General features: G+C 45.9%; 1 protein-coding gene and 2 long non-coding RNA genes across 7 annotated transcripts in view; 2 read left to right on the top strand and 1 right to left on the bottom strand.

The window, feature by feature from the left end:
• The window catches only part of WNT5B (Wnt family member 5B), a 139,713-nt gene that overhangs the window by 12,454 nt on the left and 103,636 nt on the right, over window positions 1–23,623 (top strand). Inside the window, exon 1 of one of the 5 annotated variants that reach the window (XM_081210341.1) lies at window positions 21,292–21,748. The exons of 3 other annotated variants lie outside the window; for them this stretch is intronic. In XM_081210341.1, coding sequence (XP_081066467.1) covers window positions 21,605–21,748 — 144 coding nt within the window. In that variant the 5' untranslated portion in view covers window positions 21,292–21,604. Of the gene's footprint in view, window positions 1–21,291; window positions 21,749–21,849; window positions 22,427–23,623 lie in introns of those variants that run through there. One more of the 5 variants, XM_081210343.1, reaches the window with a different exon arrangement.
• LOC308595935 lies at window positions 5,428–8,687 on the top strand. The gene is made up of 2 exons (XR_014012233.1): window positions 5,428–5,472; window positions 8,385–8,687. It is a non-coding gene; the product is annotated as an uncharacterized lncRNA (long non-coding RNA).
• LOC308595921 lies at window positions 17,135–22,397 on the bottom strand. Its single transcript, XR_014012217.1, has 3 exons — window positions 22,300–22,397; window positions 18,714–21,221; window positions 17,135–17,259 (listed from the first exon to the last, which is right to left on the bottom strand). It is a non-coding gene; the product is annotated as an uncharacterized lncRNA (long non-coding RNA).

Below are 23,623 nucleotides of genomic sequence, written 5' to 3'. Positions count from 1 at the left end.
AAACTTCCATTTTCTGAAAGAAGCCTTCTTGTCTCTAATCTGTTAGCTTCCTTGACTCTGCTCATTAACCGTTGTCAGGAAACTGACATCAGAGCAACAGGAGAAGGAGAGGCTCTCCGATTCTGCAGGGGAAGGTACCAGCAACAGGGGGAGACGCAGCTTGATAGAGGGGGAAGGAAATCAGCGTAACACCAAGGATCCAGGAGAGCAAATGGGGGAAGAGGGGGAAGGGCTCTGGGATTCTTCCTTGGAAGTCAGCGAGGAGAGCACTGGTCCTCCACTACCCACGCCCTCCCTGCGCAGAAGACTCCTGCGCAATGAGAGGCGGAGACGATTGGGTGTCAAACAGCTTTTATGCTGGAAAAGGTTTAAGAAACGCCCACAGACAGATTCTGCTAGCGACTGAGGCAGCCACGCTGAGATGGGCTGTGCAGTCAGGACGGTTTAACCCAGGCAGTTAAGCTCCCAAACGGGGACAATTTACGCACAAGTAACTCCAAACCACTACAACCATGCTGGCATTCTCTTGGATTTAGTGGTACATTTTCTAATCTGGGGGTATCCACTCCAGCTGAGCTTTTATTATTGTGATTTTGAGTAGCATTCAGTGGTTCTGGAGACAGCTGACCTTCTTGAATTTCCCTTTCAACTTCCTTTATACTGATCTGTCGTAGGATTTTTGTTTTTGTTTTTTAAGAAATACTATATTTTGAAATAAACAAATCTTGAGCCAACTCTACTATAATCATAGACACTGTTGTTTTCCAGACGCTGTTGTTTTCCATTATCAGAACATAGATTTATCTAATTCCTAGTCTATGTGTGAGTATGTGTGAGTTGCCCATTATTCCACACTATCTCTTTTTGAGGCCTCTCTGATTTCATTCTCCATCTCAAGAATACCCTGAGCATTTGGGGCAATAGAACGACAGCAGATCCCCATCAATCAAATTGAAAATTTTAAAAAGTGTTGATGTTAATGGAACTGAACTTTCATTTCAGAAGGAAAGCACCCTAGATAACTGCTGTAGCATAGGGGTTAAAGACTAGGCTGTGAATCAGGAAGTCCTCGGTTCAAATCTTGCCTCTGCTAGGAAATAATTAGCTGGCCTTAAGGCAAGCCATTTTTACATCAATCCCCTCACCCCAGTAGAAGCTGGTCAGTTTGGGAGAAAGAGGCACTGCCCCACCAACCTCAGTCTGCTCTCAGCTAGTCATCATGTGGCTGCCTTCTTACACCCTGCCCATGGAGTGGCACCGCCTGTCAGCTTCCTGCTCCTCCATATTCCTTGTAGAACTCATCAGGGAGGAGCAATGGGGCAAACCTGGAATTAATTGACTTTGCCTGTCATTTGGCTCTGGCACCATCTACTGTTGGCCTCCCTGCCTTCTGCCCTGCCAGTCCCAAAGAGCACCAGCCACCAGCGCCGCTGCTACCTCCCTGTTTGCAGTATGAGGGATAATACTGAATTGCCTTACAGAGTTGTTTATAAAGATTTAAATGAGATAATGCATGTTAATTACTTTGAACCCTCACAAGTGCTATACAGATGTTAAGTATTATTATTATAGGTTCTATTCAACTAAGTTCTCAGGGTGGACCCACTGAAATAAGTGAACCTAAGTTAGCAATAAAATAAAAAAATTCCTTCCAGTAGCACCTTAGAGACCAACTAAGTTTGTTATTGGTATGCGTTTTCGTGTGCATGCACACTTCTTCAGATACACTGAAGAAGAAGTATCTGAAGAAGTATGCATGCACATGAAAGCTCATACCAATAACAAACTTAGTTGGTCTCTAACGTGCTACTGGAAGAATTTTTTTTATTTTGTTTTGACTACAGCAGACCAACACGGCTACCTGTAACTAAGTTAGCAATGCCCATTAACTTCAGTGGGTTTTCTTTGAGTAAGCCTAGTGTTAGATGCAACCCTGTTTATTACACATGTGGGGAGAAAATGCAACAACACTCAGTACAGTGGTGCCCCGCAAGACGAATGCCTCGCAAGATGGAAAACCCGCTAGACGAAAGGGTTTTCCGTTTTGGAGGTGCTTCGCAAAACGAATTTCCTATGGGCTTGCTTCGCAAGACAAAAATGTCTTGCGAGTTCCTGCGGGGTCCCCCCCCCTTTTCCCCAAGCCACTAAGCCGCTTATCAGCTGATCCTAAGCCGCTAAGCCACTTAACAGCTGATCCGCTAAGCCGCTTATCAGCTGATCCGCTAAGCCGCTTAACAGCTGATCCGCTAAGCCGCTTATCAGCTGATCCGCTAAGCCCGCTAAGCCGCTAATAGCGCTAATCCGCTAAGCCGCTAATGGGCTTGCTTCGCAAGACGAAAAAACCGCAAGACGAAGAGACTCGCGGAACGGATTCTTTTCGTCTTGCGAGGCACCACTGTATATTAAGAAACAAAATTGTGTATAGAGAGAGCCAGCATGGTGTTAGTGGTTAGTGCTGGACCAAGGACCTGCCCTGCCCAGCCATGAAACTCATTTGCGTGGCCTTGGGCTAGTCAGTCTCTCAGTCTAACCCAACCTCAAAGGGTTGTTGTGCAGATAAAATGGGGAGGAAGATGGCCATATACACCATCTTGAGCGTATTGGAGGAAAGGTGAGATATAAAAGCAATGAATACGTAGTAGAGTATCTTTATATATCTATATCTATATATCTATATCTATATCAAAACATAGAACATGGATTCAAGTATGATTAGGATCTACTTTTGCAGTTGATGAGCTAAATGCACACTGTGTGTGCAGTCTTGTGTGCTTAAACAGATAGACCTTGTCTTTTTAATTTTTTTAAATGTGATTCTTCTTCCTCCATCCAGCTTGTCTTTTGGGGACACAGAATTGCAGTGGGAAGGGGTGGGACAGTACAAGGATTACCTTTGTTTGGAGGGGGAGCTGGGAGCCCAGTTTATAAGCACAAGAGCACACACAGTCTGGCCAACAGACCCTCAAGCTCAGGAAAAGTCAAAGGTCAGTTTGGAAAGTGATTTATCGCCAGCCATTCACGCATGGTTTCTGAGAACTGAGTAAAAGGCATAGGGCAGAGAGGGAGAAGGATATGAATCAGAGGAAGAAATCAGGACACAGATCACTTCTGTGTGCTGTTTAACTTTACAGGACTTACCCCCACAACACACACACTTAATGACAGCAATAAAAACTGGGACCAGCCTATGGCACCCACTAAGACTGTATTATGGCATGCCAGCCATCTTAAGTTGGTTAAAGAATCTGATAAAAGCCTAGATCAAGGGGTCTTAGCCATTTGTGTGCCCAGCCCCCTTGGCCAAACAAAAGCAGAAACAATACTCCCTTTCTATACACAAGGCCTCACAAGAGCCTATCAAGCTGCCTTCTGTCAAGTCAGACTTTTGGTCTAGGTAGCCAAGCTCTGTCTACTCTGTATAGCAGTGGTTCTTCAAAGCCTTGGGTGGAGGTCTCTCCCCTGCAACTTAACAGTTCAACCTAGAGCCTTCCACATGCAGGGTATCTGCCCTGTTACTGAACTATCCGTCTTATCTACTGAAGGTGGGTGGCAATGCATTAACCACCAAGGCCGCATTTAGATTGGTTGCATACAGCGGGGGCCTTCTGAATGTTGTTGGACTCAGCCCCACTCAAGATGTTAAATGGTCAAGGATGATGGGAATTGTAGTCCAGCAACAATTTGGAGGGCTTCGACTTCCCCATCTCTGGGTTACACTCTCTTTTGCCCCATATCTTCTTAGCCCTAGCCACTATGCATTGGTATCAGTATCAGTATCGGTATAGGTATAGGTATTGTAAGCCTGCAATTTATGCACATTTAACATTCAGCTTTATGTGCTCGGCAATTTTTTTTTTTTTTAAGAAGTGATCAGAAAGGGGGGGCATCTGGGGAGAAAGACTTTGGCAATCCCACCTGCCATTACACCCAATGTGTTTTGACTAGAAGTGATTTTCGCTTTAGGCACAATCCCCGGAGTGTAACCCCTGCGTAAGCTGCAGGCTTACTGCAATGTGTGTGTGTGTCCCCTGTACTGCTTCCAAAAATGCCTAGGCTTTGGCAGGTCTTCAGGGGAATGGAATTCCTCGGTTGGTGGCTACCTGCCAAAGAAGGCTCTCTGCTCATCCTTGTGGTCTTGATTTGGTAAGCTGAAGAGGGCATCCCCAGTCACTCTTAAAGGTCATAGTGGAGTGTCAGAAAGATAAGGGCAGCCTCTTGGGTATGCTGGAACCAGGCCATTTAGGGCTTTGAATGTCATCCCTAACATCTTGGATTGGGTCCAGAAAGGGAGAGGGAGCCTTTGGTCTCTCATTCTGTTTTACGTACAGTTTTTAACTTATCCCTACAGTCCCAAGTATTGGTAACTTCAGAGCACTCTCGTCACTTATCAGTCTTTGCCCAACCATGAGACATATAGTACATCTGCCTATACAGCATACACTTAAAGCTCCTCCGCAAAGGTTGAGAACTGTAGTTTACCCTTCACAAAGCTGCAGTTCCCAGCACCCTTAACAATCTACAGCTCCCAGGATTCTTGGGGGGCTGGATGTGCTTTACATGTGCTTTAAAAGTATGGTGTGCAAACGGCCTCATCAGGAAAAACAGGTTATATGATGTGATGTGTACTTTGAGCAGTGTGAAAGGGTGTTTTAGATACTTATGCACAATTAACTCATGGAATTCATTGTCACAAGAGGTGGTGACAGCCACTAGCTTAGACAGATTTAAAAGGGCAGTAGACAAATTCCCCATTAATGACTACTTGTCATAGAATTGTAGTGTGGGAAGGGACCACAAGCATCATCTAGTTCAACCCCCTGCAATGCAGCAATCTTTCACTGAAAGTAAGACTCGAACCCATGACTTTGAGATTAAGAATCTCATGCTCTACCACCTTGCTACCTCCAGGAGGCAGCTTGCTTCCAAATTATCAACTGTTGGGGGACAACAAAGGGTAGCTGCTGTTGCCCTGATGCTTTACCTGTGGACTTCCTGATTGGCCACTGTGGGAAACAGGATACTGAACTAGAGAGGGCTTTGGGCTGATTCAGCTGGGCTCTTCTTATGTTTAGCATTTTTGTTCACTTCCATTTTGCTGCAAAAATACACCAAACTGACAGTGTGGGAAGCTGCCAATCAGCCTTCCTTATGTACAGCTTGGTTATAGAAGCACTCCTGGTGGGAGCCTTAAAATAACCTCAGAAATCCAGCAGTGTAAGGACTTCTGTCTTGGATTTTTGGCCAAGTGTTGTCTGTTGTCAAGATAAATTCTGCCACTGCGTGGATAAAACCATCTCTCCACACTTTTATACCTTGCTTTTTATACTACAGTTACTGCATCACTTGTTGAATTTCCTTCATTAGCTCATTCTTTTCATTTCAGTTGTCAAGGGACCAAAATATTTCCTTTCTGTTTTGCTGAGGAACGGGGGAAATGCCACATATTAACTGGCAGACTCTACAGACTTTCTAGTAAGCAGAGGATGTGTGGCTTCACAGTTATAACAGAGATGGGGAACCTGGTGCCCTCTAGATGCTGCCATCATCCTTGATCAATGGCCATGCAATGTCTAGGGGGGTATAAATTTGCTTTCCTCTGTGTTAGAGTGCTTGGCTTTGACTTGTGAAGAAGGGTGAGTTTGAAGCTCTGTTCAGTCATGATGCTCACTAGCTGATTTGGGTCAAGTTACCCCATTCATCCAAAACTACCTGACACAGTAATTTACTTAAACATTGAGCCCTTGGAGAAAAGACAAGGTAAAACTGTAACAAATACACACACAGGCCTGGTATAACACTAACCCATAGTTTGTTTAACAAACCATAAGTTAACAGCAAGTTGTCCCACAGACAATTTTTCCAAAGCTTTTTTGCTTTGCAACTGCTTTTGCCTACTGCCTTTGACGTTTGTTGGGTGTCTGAGATGAGGTGGTCAGACAAACCATGGTTAAGGAAGGGTTCAAGATTCATATATGATGAAATGCCATAGTTAAAACAAAGAAAGATTCATAAATCAATAAATCATGTCTTCAGGTCATGGGTTGTTGGCAGTAAACTAACCACAATGAAGCTGCTAAGCAGGGTTTACACATAACACTGAGCCACAGTTTAATAAACCATAGTTTATTAAATCATTATTTAGTGAAGTAGGGTAGAGACATATTTAATAGGCAAAATAGAGGTGTATGGTAACATTCCTTCTTCCTTTCCTATAGTCCTTAATGAAATACTGGAGAATTCCTGTCTCAGTTATGTCAGTTATCAAAATTGCTTGCTATCAAAATTCATTGTGTGTTCCCTGCTTAGTATCATGGTACAGTAATGTATCTCTAAATCTAGAGAGCTCCACTTTACACAAATGTTTGCTTATCCAAATGTTTGGAATATTCTCAAGGGCCATTTGGATAAACGATTCTGTATTTGTAATTGCTTGATTTAGGCTAAGCCCAAAGAAAATAGAAACCCAGTTCTCTGGATTCTAGAAGAGCCATACATTCTTGGCAACGTCACAAGGAGGCTGTTTGGCAATTCTGCCTAGTCTTCCCTTTCTTTAGATAAACATGGGTGGAAGGGCAGGACAAAACTCCTGCACTAGACAGAGCACATCCTGTTATCTGAATGGTTTGTGAAGTCATGTAGCCAAAGAAAGGGACCTCAGCTCATTGGTAAACCACATCTTTTGCACATATGGGAACCCAGATTCAATCTCCAGTTCAAATAATGTCAAGTAAAAGTGTCAGGAAATATCTCTATCTAAGACTTTGGAGAGCCATTGATATTCAGAATATACAATAGACATGTAATTTTATTTTTCACAGCTGTTGGTTTTACTTATATTTTGATAATTTTTTAGGCTAACTGGTTTTTAACATTCAAGTTTATGACTATTTTAATTAACATTTTATAGTAAACGATTTAGAGGTTATAAATGATTAAGTGGTAACTAAATCCAGTTAAATAAAATAAAATAGATGGACTATTCTAAGGCAAGAATAGCAAATACGATGCCTTCCCTATGTTTTTGAATGACAACTCTCATCAGCCAGCATACAAATGCACGTAACACCATCAGCATGTATACAACCATCATTTGGGGAAGGGCTGTAGCTCAGGAACAGCTGAGCTTTGCATGCAGAAGGTCCTAATTTAAATTCCCAGCATTTCCAGGTAGGGTTGGGAGAGAATCTTCTCTGAAATCCTGGACAGCCACTGCCAGGCAACATAAAGAATACTGGGCTAGGTGAACAAATAGGAAGCTGCCTTATATCAGACTAGGTTCTATTCTTTCCTTGATTCCACTCCACAACACCAGTTATTTCCAAGAACTGCTTGGAAATTAAACTTCCCCACCGCACCCCACAGGTACACACATGCAGAAGACCCCTACTTGGGAACAAGAGAGGGAGTTATATGGAGGGCAGCAGCCATATTATATTATACATACCTTTATATTTTGTATGTAAGATTATTGCAGTGCCCTGGGTCCTGGCATGCAATCAATGTGAACTAAATGAACTAAGCCTTTGGGATGCTGTGTGTCAGCTTGATGGACTGTTTCCTCCAGGTGCAGAAAGATTCTACTTCAGAGCTGATGAATGCCTGATAAAAGACAGAGAAAAGTCTCCATCACTAGAAATGTGGTTAAATATTCTGAAGAATTGTACTAGTTTAGTTTGAGTAGCTCACACTATGGGTTGAATTCAAAGCAGTGCTAATGAGTCAATGTAAGCATTTTTACTTTCTTAGTAGAATGATCCTCATTCTCCGTCCCACCCCATCCCATCAGACTTCAGAATTGCCACCTCAAATGTTCCAGAATCATTTCAAATGAAGGGATTGTAAAACCACACACACACAAACATGCCTCCTTGAATTCTGCCCATTATAATCCAGTAGGATGACAAAAGTGTTTAACCTTAGCTTGATCATGCCCACTGTGCTCTCAAGTCTTTGGGTAATGAGATGTGTGCTTTTTAATTTTCTTTACACATCTAGAGGGGGTCCTTTTTGCTCCTCATAGCTATGGTCTTGCAACCATCAAATGCTGGGTTTATAACTTGTACATCAAGATTAATTTAAGTTGTATCAATGGGGGAAAGCGTATTTGTGTGTGCACTGATTAAAAGAATGCCGGCCTGTCCCAAATAACCTCAGTGTCTCATCACTGATGTTTCCCAGAACTGAGGCCAGACAGTTTGTCTTTCATTATGTAGTATTGTCTAAGAAACATTGTTTAACTGATATCGGATGGGAAACTGTGATGGTTCTGAGTGTTGTGCCTGGGGCATGGAAATTCCCATTAACCAAAGCAGTGCAAATTATATATAGCTAGTAAGATCTGTAGGTTACACAGCCCATCTTTCTTCTTGACTCCATCCCCCAAGGGTCAGCGAGGAAATCTTGTTGTGGAGAGTACACCACTTCAGCTCCAGTTCCAAGAGCGAAGGACCACCCGTTCTACTACATCAGCAAACAAGCTACCTCTGGCACTTAAAAAAGCATTAGTGTTAGGAACTGTCAGTCGGAATCCCACCCTTTTGTAGTCTGTCCTACATATTCAGGTCACATGAGCTTTTCTGCTCTGGGGAGGCTGACTGGTTCCCATGGGGTGGGGGGAGGAAGAAACTGGAAATGGGTTGTTTGCCAATTCAGATAAGGACCAGTTCTAATTGTTTTTGGTTGGTTTTTTTAAAAAAATAATCAGCAACATGGTGGTGATTTAAAAGAGGCCTTCACTTTGTGTACATTTGCTGTGATGGAGTGAAGGGCTTTCTCTTCCACTCCCCCACCCCCCAAATTCTTCAATTTTGGAAAACTTTTCCATTCTTGGAAAGAACTAAACTAAGGAGGGGGACTTGTGTCTCTCCCGTTGTTGCTGGACTCAAATCCCATCATCCCTCGGCCACAGGGTCAATGGTCAGGGCTGAAGGAAGTCAAAGTCCAACAATGCCTGGAATCTACCTATTCCCCAGCCCCTTTCTAAATTATTCTCAACCTTTCCACACCTTGATGTTGCCATTTCCCAAAGTAGGAAATGGGGTATGTAGGCGAGTGAATGTGTTATTTTACAGCTGAACGCGTAAATCTGTCAATTTCTGTTTCTCTCAGTTTCTGATTTTTCCATTCTTAAATTCAGTTCTCCACATTTTCAGATCCATTTGTAATTTATTGTTATTTTTATTGTAATTATTAATAAGTTTTGAATAGATTTTATGTACATAGATAGCTTTAATTTTATTAATGTTTAATTGTTTATTTAATTATTATTTTTTCTATGTTTTTAGTGATTCTTGTTTTTATCTGTAAGGGAAAAAGGCAGGGTATAAATAAATACAGAATGATTATGTATATATATTTTAAAGCCATATTGAAAATTCAACAGCATTTTAGTGTAAATTTCTCCTAAGCTATAAGTTACTGTATACAGTTTTGCCTAAGGTAATTTATTTATATGTAACTTTCACAAATATATCCATTTTTGTGCAAATTACTGTATCGTATTGCAAAATTTGGTGAAGGGGGAATTTCAAAGGATAGCTGTGTTTTGGTTCACATATTGTTCTGGAAAGAGCGAATCAGGTAGGTTTGCTTTTAAATGCAAACTTAATTGACTTTTCCCCCTCATCCCTAACTGAGGCTCCTGTTTTCTCCCCACTATTGTAGGTCAGCTGTAGTGTTCTGCACCAAGTGCGATGTAGCCTTGGGTCGAAAAAGTTTCCCTTCCGCTGCAGTAGAAGATAGCTGTATATCAGGTGTTTGGCCCTCCAAATGTTGATGAACTAGAGCTCCCATCAGTTGCAGCAAGCATGGCCAGTGGCTAGGGAGAATGGGAGTTGTAGTTCCCAAACACCTGCTCTATGTGCAACATGACTAGAAGATAGTGTTTTCAGTACTATAATGAAGTTCAAAGTTCTGTCATACATGAATCTACTCCAGGTCCGTCCCCCCCCCAAAAAAAAAAACTGTCTTACTTTCAGGAGCCTAATTTGAATGGAAGAAGGGGTTGGAGTTGGAAAACCTTGCCAATCTGCTGAGAAGCATGCAGAAATTGACTGGTAGATCTCAATCTCTCTTCTGTCCACCCCTGTTCCATTGCTACTGGCAACCACTCTGCAAGGTCTCTAGCAGAGACCTTTTTATCAGCCTATTAATCAGAGATTCTTTTAACTAGATCTGCTGGGATTGAGCCTGGAACCTTGTGCATGCAAAGTGTGTGCTTTACCACAATCCAGGGAGAGAAACCAGGGACATGATGCAATATTAAAGGTAAAGGGACCCCTGACCATTAGGTCCAGTCGTGGCCAACTCTGGGGTTGTGGCACTCATCTTGCTTTATTGGCTGAGGGAGCTTCCGGGTCATGTGGCCAGCATGACTAAGCCGCTTCTGGCGAACCAGAGCAGCGCACAGAAACGCCGTTTACCTTCCCGCCGGAGCGGCACCTATTTATCTACTTGCACTTTGACGTGCTTTCGAACTGCTAGGTTGGCAGGATTACACACTCCTTACTTCCTGAGAATCACCTCCAGTGCAAGGATTGAAGAAAACTGATATTGCAAGAACGAGATCCCTTCTGGCCCCAACCCACCCTCCCAACCAGCCAGCCTCCAGAATTGTTTAGCCTTCTTGACATCTCTATCCAAGGTGTTCAGCAGGAGTTAACATCGTCCTCTGAAAACAATCTGATGCTATGTACTCTTTAAGCCATGTGCCACTACCACATGGACCTTAGAACTGTAGAGTTGGAAGGGATCCTTGGGGATCATCTAGTCCATGTAGAGACTGGGGATCCTTTGCTATAATTATTGGTCAACCACATTCCAGGCCCAGGTCACAAGGCAAAGTTTGCACTCTTTCCCCACTTTTGTTGTTTCCTGGTTTCGCTTTTACAGCCCATATGGGATTAGCTCTATGTTCCTGATGTGCTTAGGCTATCATTTCAGGAAGAATCCTATTCAAAGAACTGATAGCTGACTGGGTAGTCTAAGGGCATCAGCTGTCTACTCTGCCTACTATTCCTCATTGAATCAAAAGTTTTAAACAGCGGCCCTCACTGTGTCTACAGAAAATGTTTTGTTAAGTTAGATTTGGACAAGCATCTCACTCCTAGACATGTGCATATGCTGCAAATACTCTCAGGTTGCTTCCAGATGGCCTGTTCTCGATGAATGTTCATCCTGATCCGCTTGCAAAGTTTGAGGGAAAGTGATATATGTCTCCTATTTATTAAGCATTCATTCTGATTTGTTTGTGGGAATGTTATATTATTATTATTATTTATTATTATTTATTATTTTTATATACCATCCTATACCCGCATTTACACTTTCCAGTGCATTTCCCCATCACTTTCTGTATGGCAAAAGTTCATTTAAAAAAAAATGCTGAACCTCCTTCAATGCCAGTAAATTTTAGCTGTGCGATTAGAACCCCATAGCAAAAACAGTGACAGTTGGGAAGCAATGTCAGTAGCTTGCCCAGATGCTGTTAAACTGTCATCTTAGGCTGTGTAAGTCCATTCCAAATTACAAAAGATGTGAAAGCTTGCATTGACATGGAATGCTTTACGGTGGCTGCAATGCCTTTTGACTGGAGTGCATGCTTTTTTTGCAATGCCTTTTGACTGCAGTGTAAATTATCCCATATTATACACAGTCCCTCCACCAAACTGGCACAGTGCAACTCTTAGTCTACAGCAGTGTGATGATGATGGAGGCTATTGCCAACACAGCTGCAGAGTTCTGTGTTAATAGGACATCACCGCTTGCAATGCCATCGCAGTTTCATAGCTCTTGATTATGTGTCTGTGCAGTGCCCTATCCTACACTAGGCTGTTTAAATTGGCTGTGGAAACCCTGGCAAGAGATCTTGCTTCATAATGTGAGCTCAGTGAGCTTTGGCAGTGAAAAAAGTGGTGGAAAAGAAAAGCAAATTGATAGAGGATGTCTATGAATGGCCAAGATTGGGCGTCTGGCAAGACCTGCTTTTCAGCAAGTGGGTGAGGGATAGCAAAAGGCAGGTTGAGGTTGGTAGAAAACATCCCGTTTGTCCTCATGGACGAGCCTCTAGTGCTGGTTGGCTACTGTGGGAAACAGGATGCTGGACTGGAATATGGAACTTTTGTTGTTGAACTACAAGTCCCATCCACCCCAGTAGGTATGGCCAATCTCTCTGCATTCCTGTGTTGCATCCCTGTATTAGATTGCTCTGGCAGTGCTCATCTTCTGTTCCACAGCTTGCAGCATGGCTAATCTCAATACATTCAATACTCAATACATGTATTAGGTCATTCTACCTAATGTTTAACTTCAGCATGCCACGTCTACCTAAATTGTTTCTCGGCCAATCCTCAGAAAGCATGACAAATCTTTGGCCATCCTCTTCTTTCCTCAATGTTTTGAAAGTATTTGTAGACCCTTGAGGTATTGTACTCTATCCTCCTTAATCTTTTTGTCCCTTTGGGCTAAGCATACACAGGTTCCTTCAGTTGTAACAGACTTAAAAACAAGATTTAAAATATATATACTTAGTGGAAGCACACAAACAAATTAACATTTGGTGATCATGCAAACAAGCTGTTTTATCCCATGGATAGCCCCTTTGCTGTTACCCTGACAGCTGTGACTCAGCAGTGTAGGCCATTTTGGGGGTGAGTGAGACATAGGTTGTTGAGGTCCCCATCCCTAATGAAAATAGTCTCCAACCACTGTCAAATCACAAGTCACATCTGTCTCCATTGACTAATCCATAAAAATCACAGACCTGCTGCTTTGCAACACTTATCACAGCTTAAAATCATGGATCCAATGTACAGGTCCTCATGAATCCTCATATTTTTGTACAAGGCACCACCACAATTCAGGACAGTTTCAGGGTACACAAAATAAAGTACTTCTTCGTCCAACACACAGTTAAAACTATGGAATTCACTACCAGAAGAAGCAGTGATAGCCACCAACTTGGATGGTTTTAAAAGAGGATAAGATACATTCATGAAGGAGAAGACTATCAATAGCTACTAACCCTGATGGCTATGGAGGCCGTAATACTTCTGAATACCAGTTGCCAGAAACAACAGGAGGGGAGAGTGCTGTTGCGCATAGGTCCTACTTGTGTGCTCCCAAAGGCGTCTGGCTGGCCACCATGAGAACAGGGTGCTGGAGAGAGTGCTGACTTGGGAACCAGGATTCAAACCCCACTCAGCCATGAATCTCACTTGGTGACCACAGGCTAGTCACTGCCTCTCAGCCTAACCTACCTCACAAGGTTGTTGTGAAGATAAAATGGGGAGGAGACGTATGTATGCCACCTTGAGCTCCTTGGAGGATATAAAGGTAAATCTTCATCATCATCCAGCAGACTCTTCTTATGCTGAAAAGTACAATCAGTATAGATGTGATTTGTCTTATGTATAAATTATGAAGAGGATCTGCACCTTGGATGACTGTAAACTGTAATCTGATGGTGTTTTTGTGGGGGGACTTCATGTAAAATGCAAATTCAAGAGGATCCATTTTAATTCACTGCAGCTGAAAAGCAAAGTGTGTGCGCGCGAACAACTTTGTCTCATTCTGTTATCTGTGGGGTGGAATGACTTGGAGGAGGTAGGGGCAGATGCACCAGAGGAGCAAGTGCCTACAGCACTTTCTCAAAATTCCAGATGTGCCTGTGGGTCCAGAAAGCTTGGCAACTGCACACAGTTCTTAAAACTACATGATATTTTGCCCTACATGGAACTTGGCAATATTTAGCCAAGCTGCAACAGGCCCGTGAACAAAGTTCCCCTCTCAGATGCCTGGGAGCCAAAGTGTTAAGTTTCTGCAGACATGCATGGAGACCAACATCCCATCTCATAAAACACATTTACCTTGGGGTGAGAAAACCTGGCACCAAACACTCGCTCCAGCCAGTGCAAAGCTGAGGCAATGTTTCCCTCTAATTAGCTGGTATTTGCTATAATAGCTATTATGTTTCTGGTTATAAAGTCCTGAGGACAATGGCTCCTTCTTTCTTTACCCAAGGGTTGGGGGGGGGATGAAGGAAAATCTGGGTTACTATTCCCCCCCACTGATTCCCCCCTCCCTTTTGCTGTATTACAAAAGATAGGAGGTTCTGCCGAAGAGGGGACAAGGATGGAAAACATGTTAGGCTATGAAGGAAACTAGACAAAGCCTTCAATTCTCTTCATTTTTTATTGAATCACTAGTATTGAGGGTGACCCATTTCTCAAAAAATATCACACAATCAGCAGTTCTACCTTGAGCAAGAAGTGATGCTTGGAACCCAGACAGTGTTTGAGTTGAGAGACAGATGGGAGAAAATATCTATCAGCTATCTAATATCCAGTCTCCTTGATCAGTGCTCTTGATGATGATGGGTTGTATCCAACTAATGTTCACTCAGAATAGGCCAATTGAAATGAATGAACCAAAGTTGTGTCCATTCATTTCAATGTATCTACTTGTAAGTATGAGTAGCATTAAATGCAACCTGGTTATAGAAAATAATTAATATACTGTCTTCCGTATATGTAGCAGGGAAAGCAAAAATGGACAGGTCTCCCTGCCTTCAGGGAGCTTGCAAACTAAAATAGGCAATGGGGAAAGTGACAGAAGAACAGGAAGTTAAGGGCAGGGAGGGAAGGAAGTAGACAAATGACATCATATGTGCTTAAACCAGGGCTGGAGAACCTGTGGCTCTCCAGTGATAATTGGACTGCCATTCCCTTCACTCTTAAATAGTGGCCACTGGCTTGGAGTCCAGCAACGTCTGGAAAGCCAAAGGTTCCCACTCTTGATATAGTGGATATTATTGGACTTCAGCTGGAAAGGCTGGGATTAAATTCCAGTTCAGCCATAATGCTCAAAGGGTCTCCTTGGGCAAGCCACTATATCTGAGCCCAATCTACCTCGCAAGTTTGTTGTGAGGATAAAATGGGACAACCCCATGTTTGTTATCCTGAACAACTTGGAGGATAGAAATCAGCACTGGCCCAAGACATTTTGCTACCTGAGGTGAAGGACAAGATGGCATCCCCATTTTATGTACAGAAACCAACTACTGACAGCTGCATCTTACTTAAATCATTGGCAGCTGCAACCTTTGCCACACCTGAGGGCAGCAGGGTAGTTTAGAGGGTCCTGGACAGGCCATGTGGCACACGCAGCTCTGTCCTCCAAAGAGGAATTGGCCTTGGAGCTGCCACTGCTGCTTCCCCCATCATCTGCTGCCTGAGGTGTTCACTTCATTCTGCCTAACAGTAGAGCCGGCCCTGATGGAAATCCATATCAATAAATGTTATTGCAACACATGCAAGCATGTAGCTTCCAGTTCCAGCACAATTAGAACAGAAAGTAATTTTATTTGCAGTGCCCCCTAATTGCATTAAAAATTGAAACTAATTACATCTCTCCTTAATTACAAATTATAAAATAAAGAAGGCGTTTAAAATCTGCACAGCCAATTGTAACAATAACAATGGTATGTAAACTTGCCAGCAACAATTAGAACACCCTTCTGCCTCAGGAGGCTGAGATCACCAAGAACAGTTTTTACCCTGGAAATGCTTGGCATCAAGTCTTGAGGTCTGTTTCTAGCTTATAACATGGCTAAAGAACAACAAAAATCTGAACTTGAATGCATGACAGAAGTCTGCATGACGGGTGGGGAACCTGTGGCTTTTCAGATGTTGGGCTACAACTCCCATCATCCCTGATCATTAGCCAAGTGGCCTGGGACTGAAGACAGTTGTAGTCCCAACAACTTCTTTAAGGGCCACAGATTCCCCACCCTTCTGCTATGCACGAAGGCTGGTATTAGGCAGTACAGAACTGGTCCAACTTAGCTAGATCACTCTTGAAGAGTTTTGGAGAAAAGAAAGGGGAACAGTAAAATGGGCAGAAAGAGAAATATACTGTTGTCAATCTCTAGCCACAAGGATGGCATATTTGTTTTGAAATACGGCCTAGGACCCTCGTACCTACGGGACCGCCTCTCCTGGTATGCCCCACAGAGAAACCTACGGTCTGCAAATAATAACATCCTCAAGGTCCCAGGCCTCAGAGAGGTTAGGCTGGCCTCAACTAGAGCCAGGGCCTTTTCGGCTGCGGCTCCAAACTGGTGGAATGCTCTGTCACAAGAGACTAGGGCCCTGCGGGACCTGACATCTTTCCGCAGGGCCTGCAAGACAGAGTTGTTCCGCCAGGCTTTTGGTCAGGGCGCAGCCTGACTCCCTCCTCTGGCAACCTGCTCAGAATTTTGCTTAATTGGTTGCCATCAATTTGATTTAATTAATTTTTATAATGAAATATTTTTAGATTGTGTGATTATTTGACTGATTATTTGATTGTTGTTAGCCGCCCTGAGCCCGGCTTCGGCTGGGGAGGGCGGGATATAAATAAAATTTATTATTATTATTATTATTAAGTTAGTTATTCTTGGATTTTGGAAAGACATTCTGGAGAAGATCAGGGATACTACTGCCTACATTCATAATCCAAAAACTTCTTTTAAAATGTTGGAAGAGGACTGCAAACTGATAACACATGTCTGTTAATTCCAGCTAGAATCTGAATTGCAACTTTCTGGACATTTTCTGCTGTTAGGTCTATGTTGGATAGGCTTGGATCTGGACAATATCCTTGTTGACAAAACATGTCGGAAGACTGAAAGAAGGAACAAACAAATCCAAGTTTATTAAAAGATTTTATTCATCCCTTACTGGGATGCTAATTTTCAAGGTGATATATGGGGGTATGGGGGCTGTTTTCACATCTTTAAATATCTATAATTCTCTTTTTAAGTCTTGGAAACTATAATATAAGAATAGCCTTGCTGGATCAGGCCATCTAGCCCATCCTCTTGTTCTTACAGTGGTCAGCCAGATGCCCATGGGAACCTTCAAGTAGGACCTGAGTGAATCATTTACACACTTTTCATAATAATAAAGAAAGATGAATTGGAAATTCAGGTATAGATAGAGAACAAACATAAATACAACCTCTTCCCATATGTTTGCATGCTGGTAGTGCTCCTGTTGTGACCCACCTTGGATCAGGCTGTGACCCAACCCGCCAATTGAAGACCAGTAGCCTATAGGGATGATTTGATTATCAGGATGGCCTGAGGTTTTGATATATGCACAATAAATATATTTTTCTGTTGAATTTGACACCTGGTTGCCTCTTTAAGACCTGAGAGGCTGGTATCAAATTATGGAACCCATGGATCAGGGTGCTTTTTATGTGTAACTTCCTCAGGAACTATCTACACCAGTGTTTCCCAACCTTTTTTGGGCAAAGGCACACTTGTTTCATGAAAAAAATCTCGAGGCACACCACCATTACAGCCCCGTGACGTCAGCGCGCAGCGTCACGCCGGGAGGGACATGAATTGCTAGCAAATTACATAATCGCCTCCTTGAGGGCTGGCTCATCTTCTCCGAAGGCAGAACCCCATTAATTAACAGCACAGACTCACACCATAGCCAAGACGAGGGGGGAAAACCTCAGTCATGCACAGTCATGCACATGTGGGGGCTAAATGAGGACGAAGACCGGGCAGAGAGCAGGGTTCAAATCACCCCACCTGGCCAGGACAATCCCTGGGTGCTCCCTTGGGCCACTCGCCTGACCCACCTCGCAGGGCTGTTGTTGCGAGGATAACACGGGGAGAACCACGCGCGCCCCCGGGAGCTCCTTGGAGGAGAAAGCGGGCGATGAATGCAATGCACGAAATATATGAGAGGCGACCAGGTTTTGCAGGTGAGGGGCCCCCGCCAGCCTCCGCTTCCAACACCCGGCGCAACGACGCCAAAGTTTCCCCCCGGGCTCGGCTCAGGGAGCAGCACTGCTCCCCCCCCCCGGCTCCCCTTCGCCCTCCCGGCTCCCTCTGCCGCCCACTGGGGACCCCCCTCACCTGCCAAGTCCGGAGCGCCGGTGGAAGTTGCATGCATGCATGCAGGGCGCCGCGTTGCCATTGCATTGCACTGCACTCCATGCAACGCCTGCACGCATGCATTGCCTTGCACGCCCGCCAAGGGGTCTCCCTGCGGTCCGATGCATCCCCTCCGGCGCGGATGCAGCATTGCAAAAATAACCCCCCCCCCCGACGCAGCCCTACCTGGGGGGCAGCCTCCGCCGCCGCCACTCCGCCTCCGCGGGGATCCCCGGGCTCCATCCTGCCGCCCGATCTCCGCGGGGGCGCAGGCAGGCTGCGTGGGGTCTGCGCGGAAGAGCCCCTGCCCGCCCGGCCGCCGCCGCTGCGCTCATTCCATGGCCGGGAGAAGAGCGCTTCAAACAAAACGCCCGGCCCGCCAGGCCACGCTGGGAAACGTAGTTCGCGCACCCCGCGCAGGCGCGGAGCCCAAGGGCGAGGGGACTACGGATCCCGGCAGCCCCCGCGCCGGGGACGGAGGGGGAGAGGCCGGGTGCAGGGATGGAGGGACGGGTGGGCGAGCGAGTGAGTGAGTGAGTGACAGCCGCCAAGCCTTGGCGAGAGCCAGGAAGGGCCTCCCCGGAGGAGGAGGAGGAGGAGGAGGAGGGAGGCGCAGAGCGGGAGGGAGGGAGGGAACCCCAGGCGTCATCTAGTGACGGCGCCCCAATCGAAAATTCGACTTTTAAAAAAAAATCTTTCGAATTTTTTAATTTTTCCCGCGGCACACCAGGCAACATCTCGCGGCACACTAGTGTGCCGCGGAACAGTGGTTGGGAAACACTGATCTACACAGAGGAACAGATGTGGAGGCAAGGGCAGGGTTGGCTAGCTGTATTTGTTAATCACTGCACTTGAGCATAGATTGTTGTTTTCACTGTGTAAATCCTGGCACCACTAGAATTCGGCATCCTGCCCAGTGCTTGGTGTTCTTCTCTTTCATGCATTTTACTATAATTTCACTCTGTGTGTGTGTGTGTGTGTGTGTGTGTGTGTATATATATATATATATATATCAGGGGAGTTCCCTCTCCAAACTCGTCTTGCTTTATGGAAATGTTTCACAGTACATGTGCCAGAATGCAGACGCCCAAGCTAGGTTTTGAAAAGCAGATTACTATTGTCAGAGAGACAATTAAATGAACGGATCAGCTCGTCAACTGCCCAGTGTATTGCCTCATTGCTTCCATGTGCTACTCTTTTGGTATTCATGTTGGCTCTTATGTGTACGTTCTTGAGGCATAGATTGAAGTTATTTGTCTAGAGTCCAGCACTGTATGCCTTATACTGGTGGATTTCTAGATATAGCCACATTATGTCTCTGATAATTTACCAGAAAGCAAGTGCTACCAATTCAATAGTACACTTTCCTGCAGGTGTTCTTAGGACAGCATTCTTCTTGTCACACACATGGGGAAGGGAACAGATACTTCCCAGTCAGCACAAGAGGATAGACTGATCAGTGTCCCCTAATCAAAGATATGTGTATTTGTTTGTGTATGTGTATTGGAATTCCAGTTCCATCTTCAGGCAACATATCTGAACTACAGAACTGGAACCAGTGCAATTTGGCTGGAGCAATTTGCAAGTATTGGTGCAACTGCGGTTCCATGCAATTTGGCTGGTGCTTCTCCTTTAAATTTGGCAATCCCTGCTTCAGGCAGTGTCATGTTTCTTTCCCCAGCAAAGGGGAATGTTAAGTCCTAGAGTATTGTGGGCAAAATCCTCTTGGGACACTTTTGATGAGTGTTTGTGGCACCAGCATCATGTGAGATCAATAATGCTTGTTGGAGCGACGAGAAAACAAATACAATTCCTATCCACCATCTAGGTAAGTTGAAGTACTTGGATGAAAACTGATACAGTGCCACAGGAGTCACTGCCAGGAATTCAAGCTGCAAAACACATGAATGTCCATAGAAAAGAATGCTAGTGTCAAAATTCACACTCACAATACAGTGGGGAACACATGGGCAGGAGTGCAAGGAAACATCTGCTTCTACTACAGTGGAGCCCACACATGGTAATAGATGTGCTCTGCTTATATTTTACAAGCTTACTTAAAGATAGTCATTGATACCAGACAAAAAATCAGTGGCAAGTGAGATCTGAACAGAAATGCACAGCATTCAAACTGATGCCACTGACAATCTTATCCATAAGTGAGGTAAGGCTTATTAAACTCAGGGGTACTTATTTCTGATTGAGGCTGCAAGAGTTAGCTGGCATAGCACAACTTAGTCATTTAACTTTGCTTAATGGAGACCACACAAGGGGAGAGTACTTTTGTACTCAGATTCTGCTTGCGGGTTTCCCATAGGCAATGGGTTTCCCAGTGGTTGGCCACTGTGAGAACAGGACACGGGACTGAATGGGCCATTGGCCTGATCCCACAGGCTCTTCTTATGTTTATGTTCTTAATATTAGGTTGACAGGCACTGAAATTCCTGCTCCATTATCATTGTAGTTCCTCATTTGTAGGCAGGTAGGCAAAGATATTCTTCCACCTAAAATATTTGTATTAGAATCCCAGCTTCAAAATGGGCAATTCCTTTGCTAGGGACACTGCTTGACTGCGTTAAACACTAGGGATACTGGAGTGCTTGTGTTTATACTCAATTACTGCTGTAATGAGTAGCTAACGTATTTATTCTGTGTATGTTTAAGCTTTGATTGAATTGCCACAGACATTTCATTGCCATTTGACACCATTGCATACAATCCTATCCACCGCCCACACATCTCTATGTCAACTTATAGGTAATATCCACAAAAGCTTATGCCACAATAAATTCGTACGTCTTTGGTTAACATCTGTTTGTCTCTGGAGACAATGAAAGAGTGCGCCTTCAGGGGTAAAGTCAAACCATTGGAGAGTTACAGCACCTGCTGTGGCTGTAGAAACAGATATGAGAAAGACATAGTTTGTTGCAGCTGGGGCACATGAAGGCATCCAGTTGTGTTGATGCAGCTGTACCATGGTGTTCCTTCTTTCTGCGCTCCTTTATGGTGCCACAAAAGCATTGTCACCAGCTGCTAGAGCCCCATTCTTCCATTCCCATCTCATCCCATCCCAGATCATGGATTCCCGGTTCCTGAAACTGTTGAAGCCTCCCAAGTCAGTTTTTAAGAGCCTGCATATCTGCTCCTGTGAAGTGAATAATGTTGGACTGCAGATGCCTGCTTTTCCAAAGGAGTTGAAGGCACTGCAAAGCTCTACAGCAGTGTGTGTGCATGCATGGGCAGTGAAAGAGCAGTTCATCTGCCTTTTGCTCCTCTGAAGCAGCTGAGTCTACAACAGGGAGGAACAAGGGGTGAAAGGCACTGAGTGTCAACTTTTAGCATGTGTCTGTATCAAGGGACTCATATGGGGGGGCGGTGGGGGTGGTGGTGAGATGTGTCCTGGTGATGGATTGGATGGTATGTTAGTGGAAGGGACAAGTGGTGGGGTCAGGTGGTAGTGGGGAACTCAGTGGTGTTGAGAGTGTGCTAGTTTAATCGGTTGGGGAGGAAAGAATGTCAAGTATATGTGAGAACAGGAGCAAGCTCCAAGCTAGGGGGAATCTTGGAGAGTCAGGAATGAGGCAGCAGGAAGAGGGGGTGTTCCACGGAAGGAGAGGATGAAAGAGGAGATTAGTAGGGAAGACTGGGGAGAGCGAAGGGGTCAGGGCTTTAATGAAAAGGAAGGTCTATGAAGTTCCTCACGGGGCAGCAGTGTCGCCACGCCAGCAAGAAGGGTGGCAATCTAAAGTGGCGAGGAGGGGTGACTCTCGGGCTGCGTTTGGAAGAGACAGGATGACAGCGAGCGCTATATACACGGTGTGTGTCGCGAGGCGGGGTTGAGGGGGGTTGCCCCGGGGTGGTGCCCATCGCCGGCGCTGCTGCCGCGCGGGGCGGGTAGGAGGGGGGGTGCTTGGGAGGGAGGGAGAGGCGGGCGCGGGGCGTGGGGGGAGGCGGGGCGGAGGTTGCTGCCTGAGCCCCCGGGATCGGTTCGGCTCGCCTTGCTCCGACCCTTTGCACTACAGTCGGCGCCGTCTTGCTGCTGCTGCTGCTGTCGCCGCGGTAGTCAAAACTCCTACCGGCCTAAAAGTTGTCTGGTGCAAAATCCCTTCTGCAGCAGCAGCCCGAAAGAAAGCGAGAGCGCCAGCCAGCCAGCCGCCCGCCGCGGGCAGGAGGGAGGGAGGGAGCGTCGGCGACGGTGGATGCCTATTGCCCCTGTTGCTGCTGCAGCCGGCCAGCCAGCCAGAAGCGCGCGAGCGGAGAGGGGCGCATCCAGCCCGTTGGAGAGGAGCGCGGGGGCGCGTCCCCGGTGGCTCCCGAGCTGACCTTGCCTGGCCCGGCGCCTTCCGCGCTGCCAAAGGGCGACTCACCTGCTGCCTGCGCTGCGCCGGGACTAACTCGAGCGGGGCGAGGAGAACACACACTCGCTCACACACACCGAGAGGCAAACTTGCCGCAGCCGTCGACGTCGCGGGGTTGGAAAGCGCGGAGATGCAGGTAGGGGGCGCCCCTCGCAGGGCCAGCGCCGGAGGGCCCGGGCAGGCGCTCTTGTCACCGCCGGGGCGCTGGGGGGGGGGGGGAGAAGGAAGGAGCCCTGTCCGAAGAGCCCCGGAGCCTGGCCTCCCTAACTGGGAGTTGTGGGGAGGGAAGTGTGCGCGCCTTGCTATTTTTCGCCGAAACAAAGCTCCCTCTCCCTCAGAACCCGCCTTCACGCGTTCTTGCCCCTACGGAGACGCAAACACGTGTCCCGGCTCTCCTGGGCCCCGACCGGGGTGAAGCGCCTCGCCGCCGCGGCCGGACAAGGAGCGGGTTTGTGGCGGAGGGCGGGCTTCGCGCTGGTTGTGGCTCTTGGCGCGCTGGCCGGGGGTCCCATTGGACTCGGCGGGACTTCACTCCTGCGGAGACGCCTTAAAAAGCTCGTCCTGGTTGGTGTCTCGGCCCGGGCCGGAATTTAGCCCTGCTTCAAGCGGAGAGGAGAGTTCACCCTTTTTTGAGTAGCGGGGAAAGAGCGTCTTGGCGAGCGGGCACAGCGCGCTTCTGTTGCCGAGAGCTGCTCGCCACACTGGTGGGACTTGCTCGAACAAGGGTGGGTAACCTGTGCCCCTCCAGATGTTGTTGGGCTCCAACGCCCATCGGCCCCAGCCAGCGTAGCCAATGATCAGGAATGATTATTGGCAGCTGCAGTCCAGCATCCTTATGGAGGGTGACAGAATCCCCACCTACTAAACTAGGGGGAAGTTTTTGCAAGAGGGAGGGTGCATCTGCCTGACAGTCTGGCAGGTTTGAGCTCCAGCAACATCTATTCTTTTAAGGCAGCACTTTCCCTTGAGAGTAGCTCCACTGAACTCAGGGGGGTTTACAGTGCTATCTTAACCCTGTCTACTCCTGGGGTGACTAGGATTGCAGTCTCAAGTCTGTAGGAAAGTTACACAGGAGCAGTCTCCAAATCCTGCTTTTGTTGACCTGTTTCAGGGATTGCTGGTGGATGGGGAGGACTGGGGAAGCTTCCAAGCAAGAAAACAAATCGGATTGCAATGTTGAGAGTGAGGAAAATATCCTTTCTCTTCACTCACAGCCTTTGGACTATTCATCCACCAAAGGAAAACCAACTTTCTCGTACCTTGTTTTACAGCCTCCAGCTGTCTTTTGCCCTGGTATATTTACTGGTCTTGGGTGCTTTGCCATCCTGTCAGG

Source organism: Podarcis bocagei, assembly GCF_964188305.1.
Source record: "Podarcis bocagei genome assembly, chromosome: 10".
NCBI classification, from domain to species: domain Eukaryota; kingdom Metazoa; phylum Chordata; class Lepidosauria; order Squamata; family Lacertidae; genus Podarcis; species Podarcis bocagei.
The sequence above is the reverse complement of the archived record's forward strand: the minus strand, read 5'-3'. Positions and strand labels throughout refer to the sequence as shown.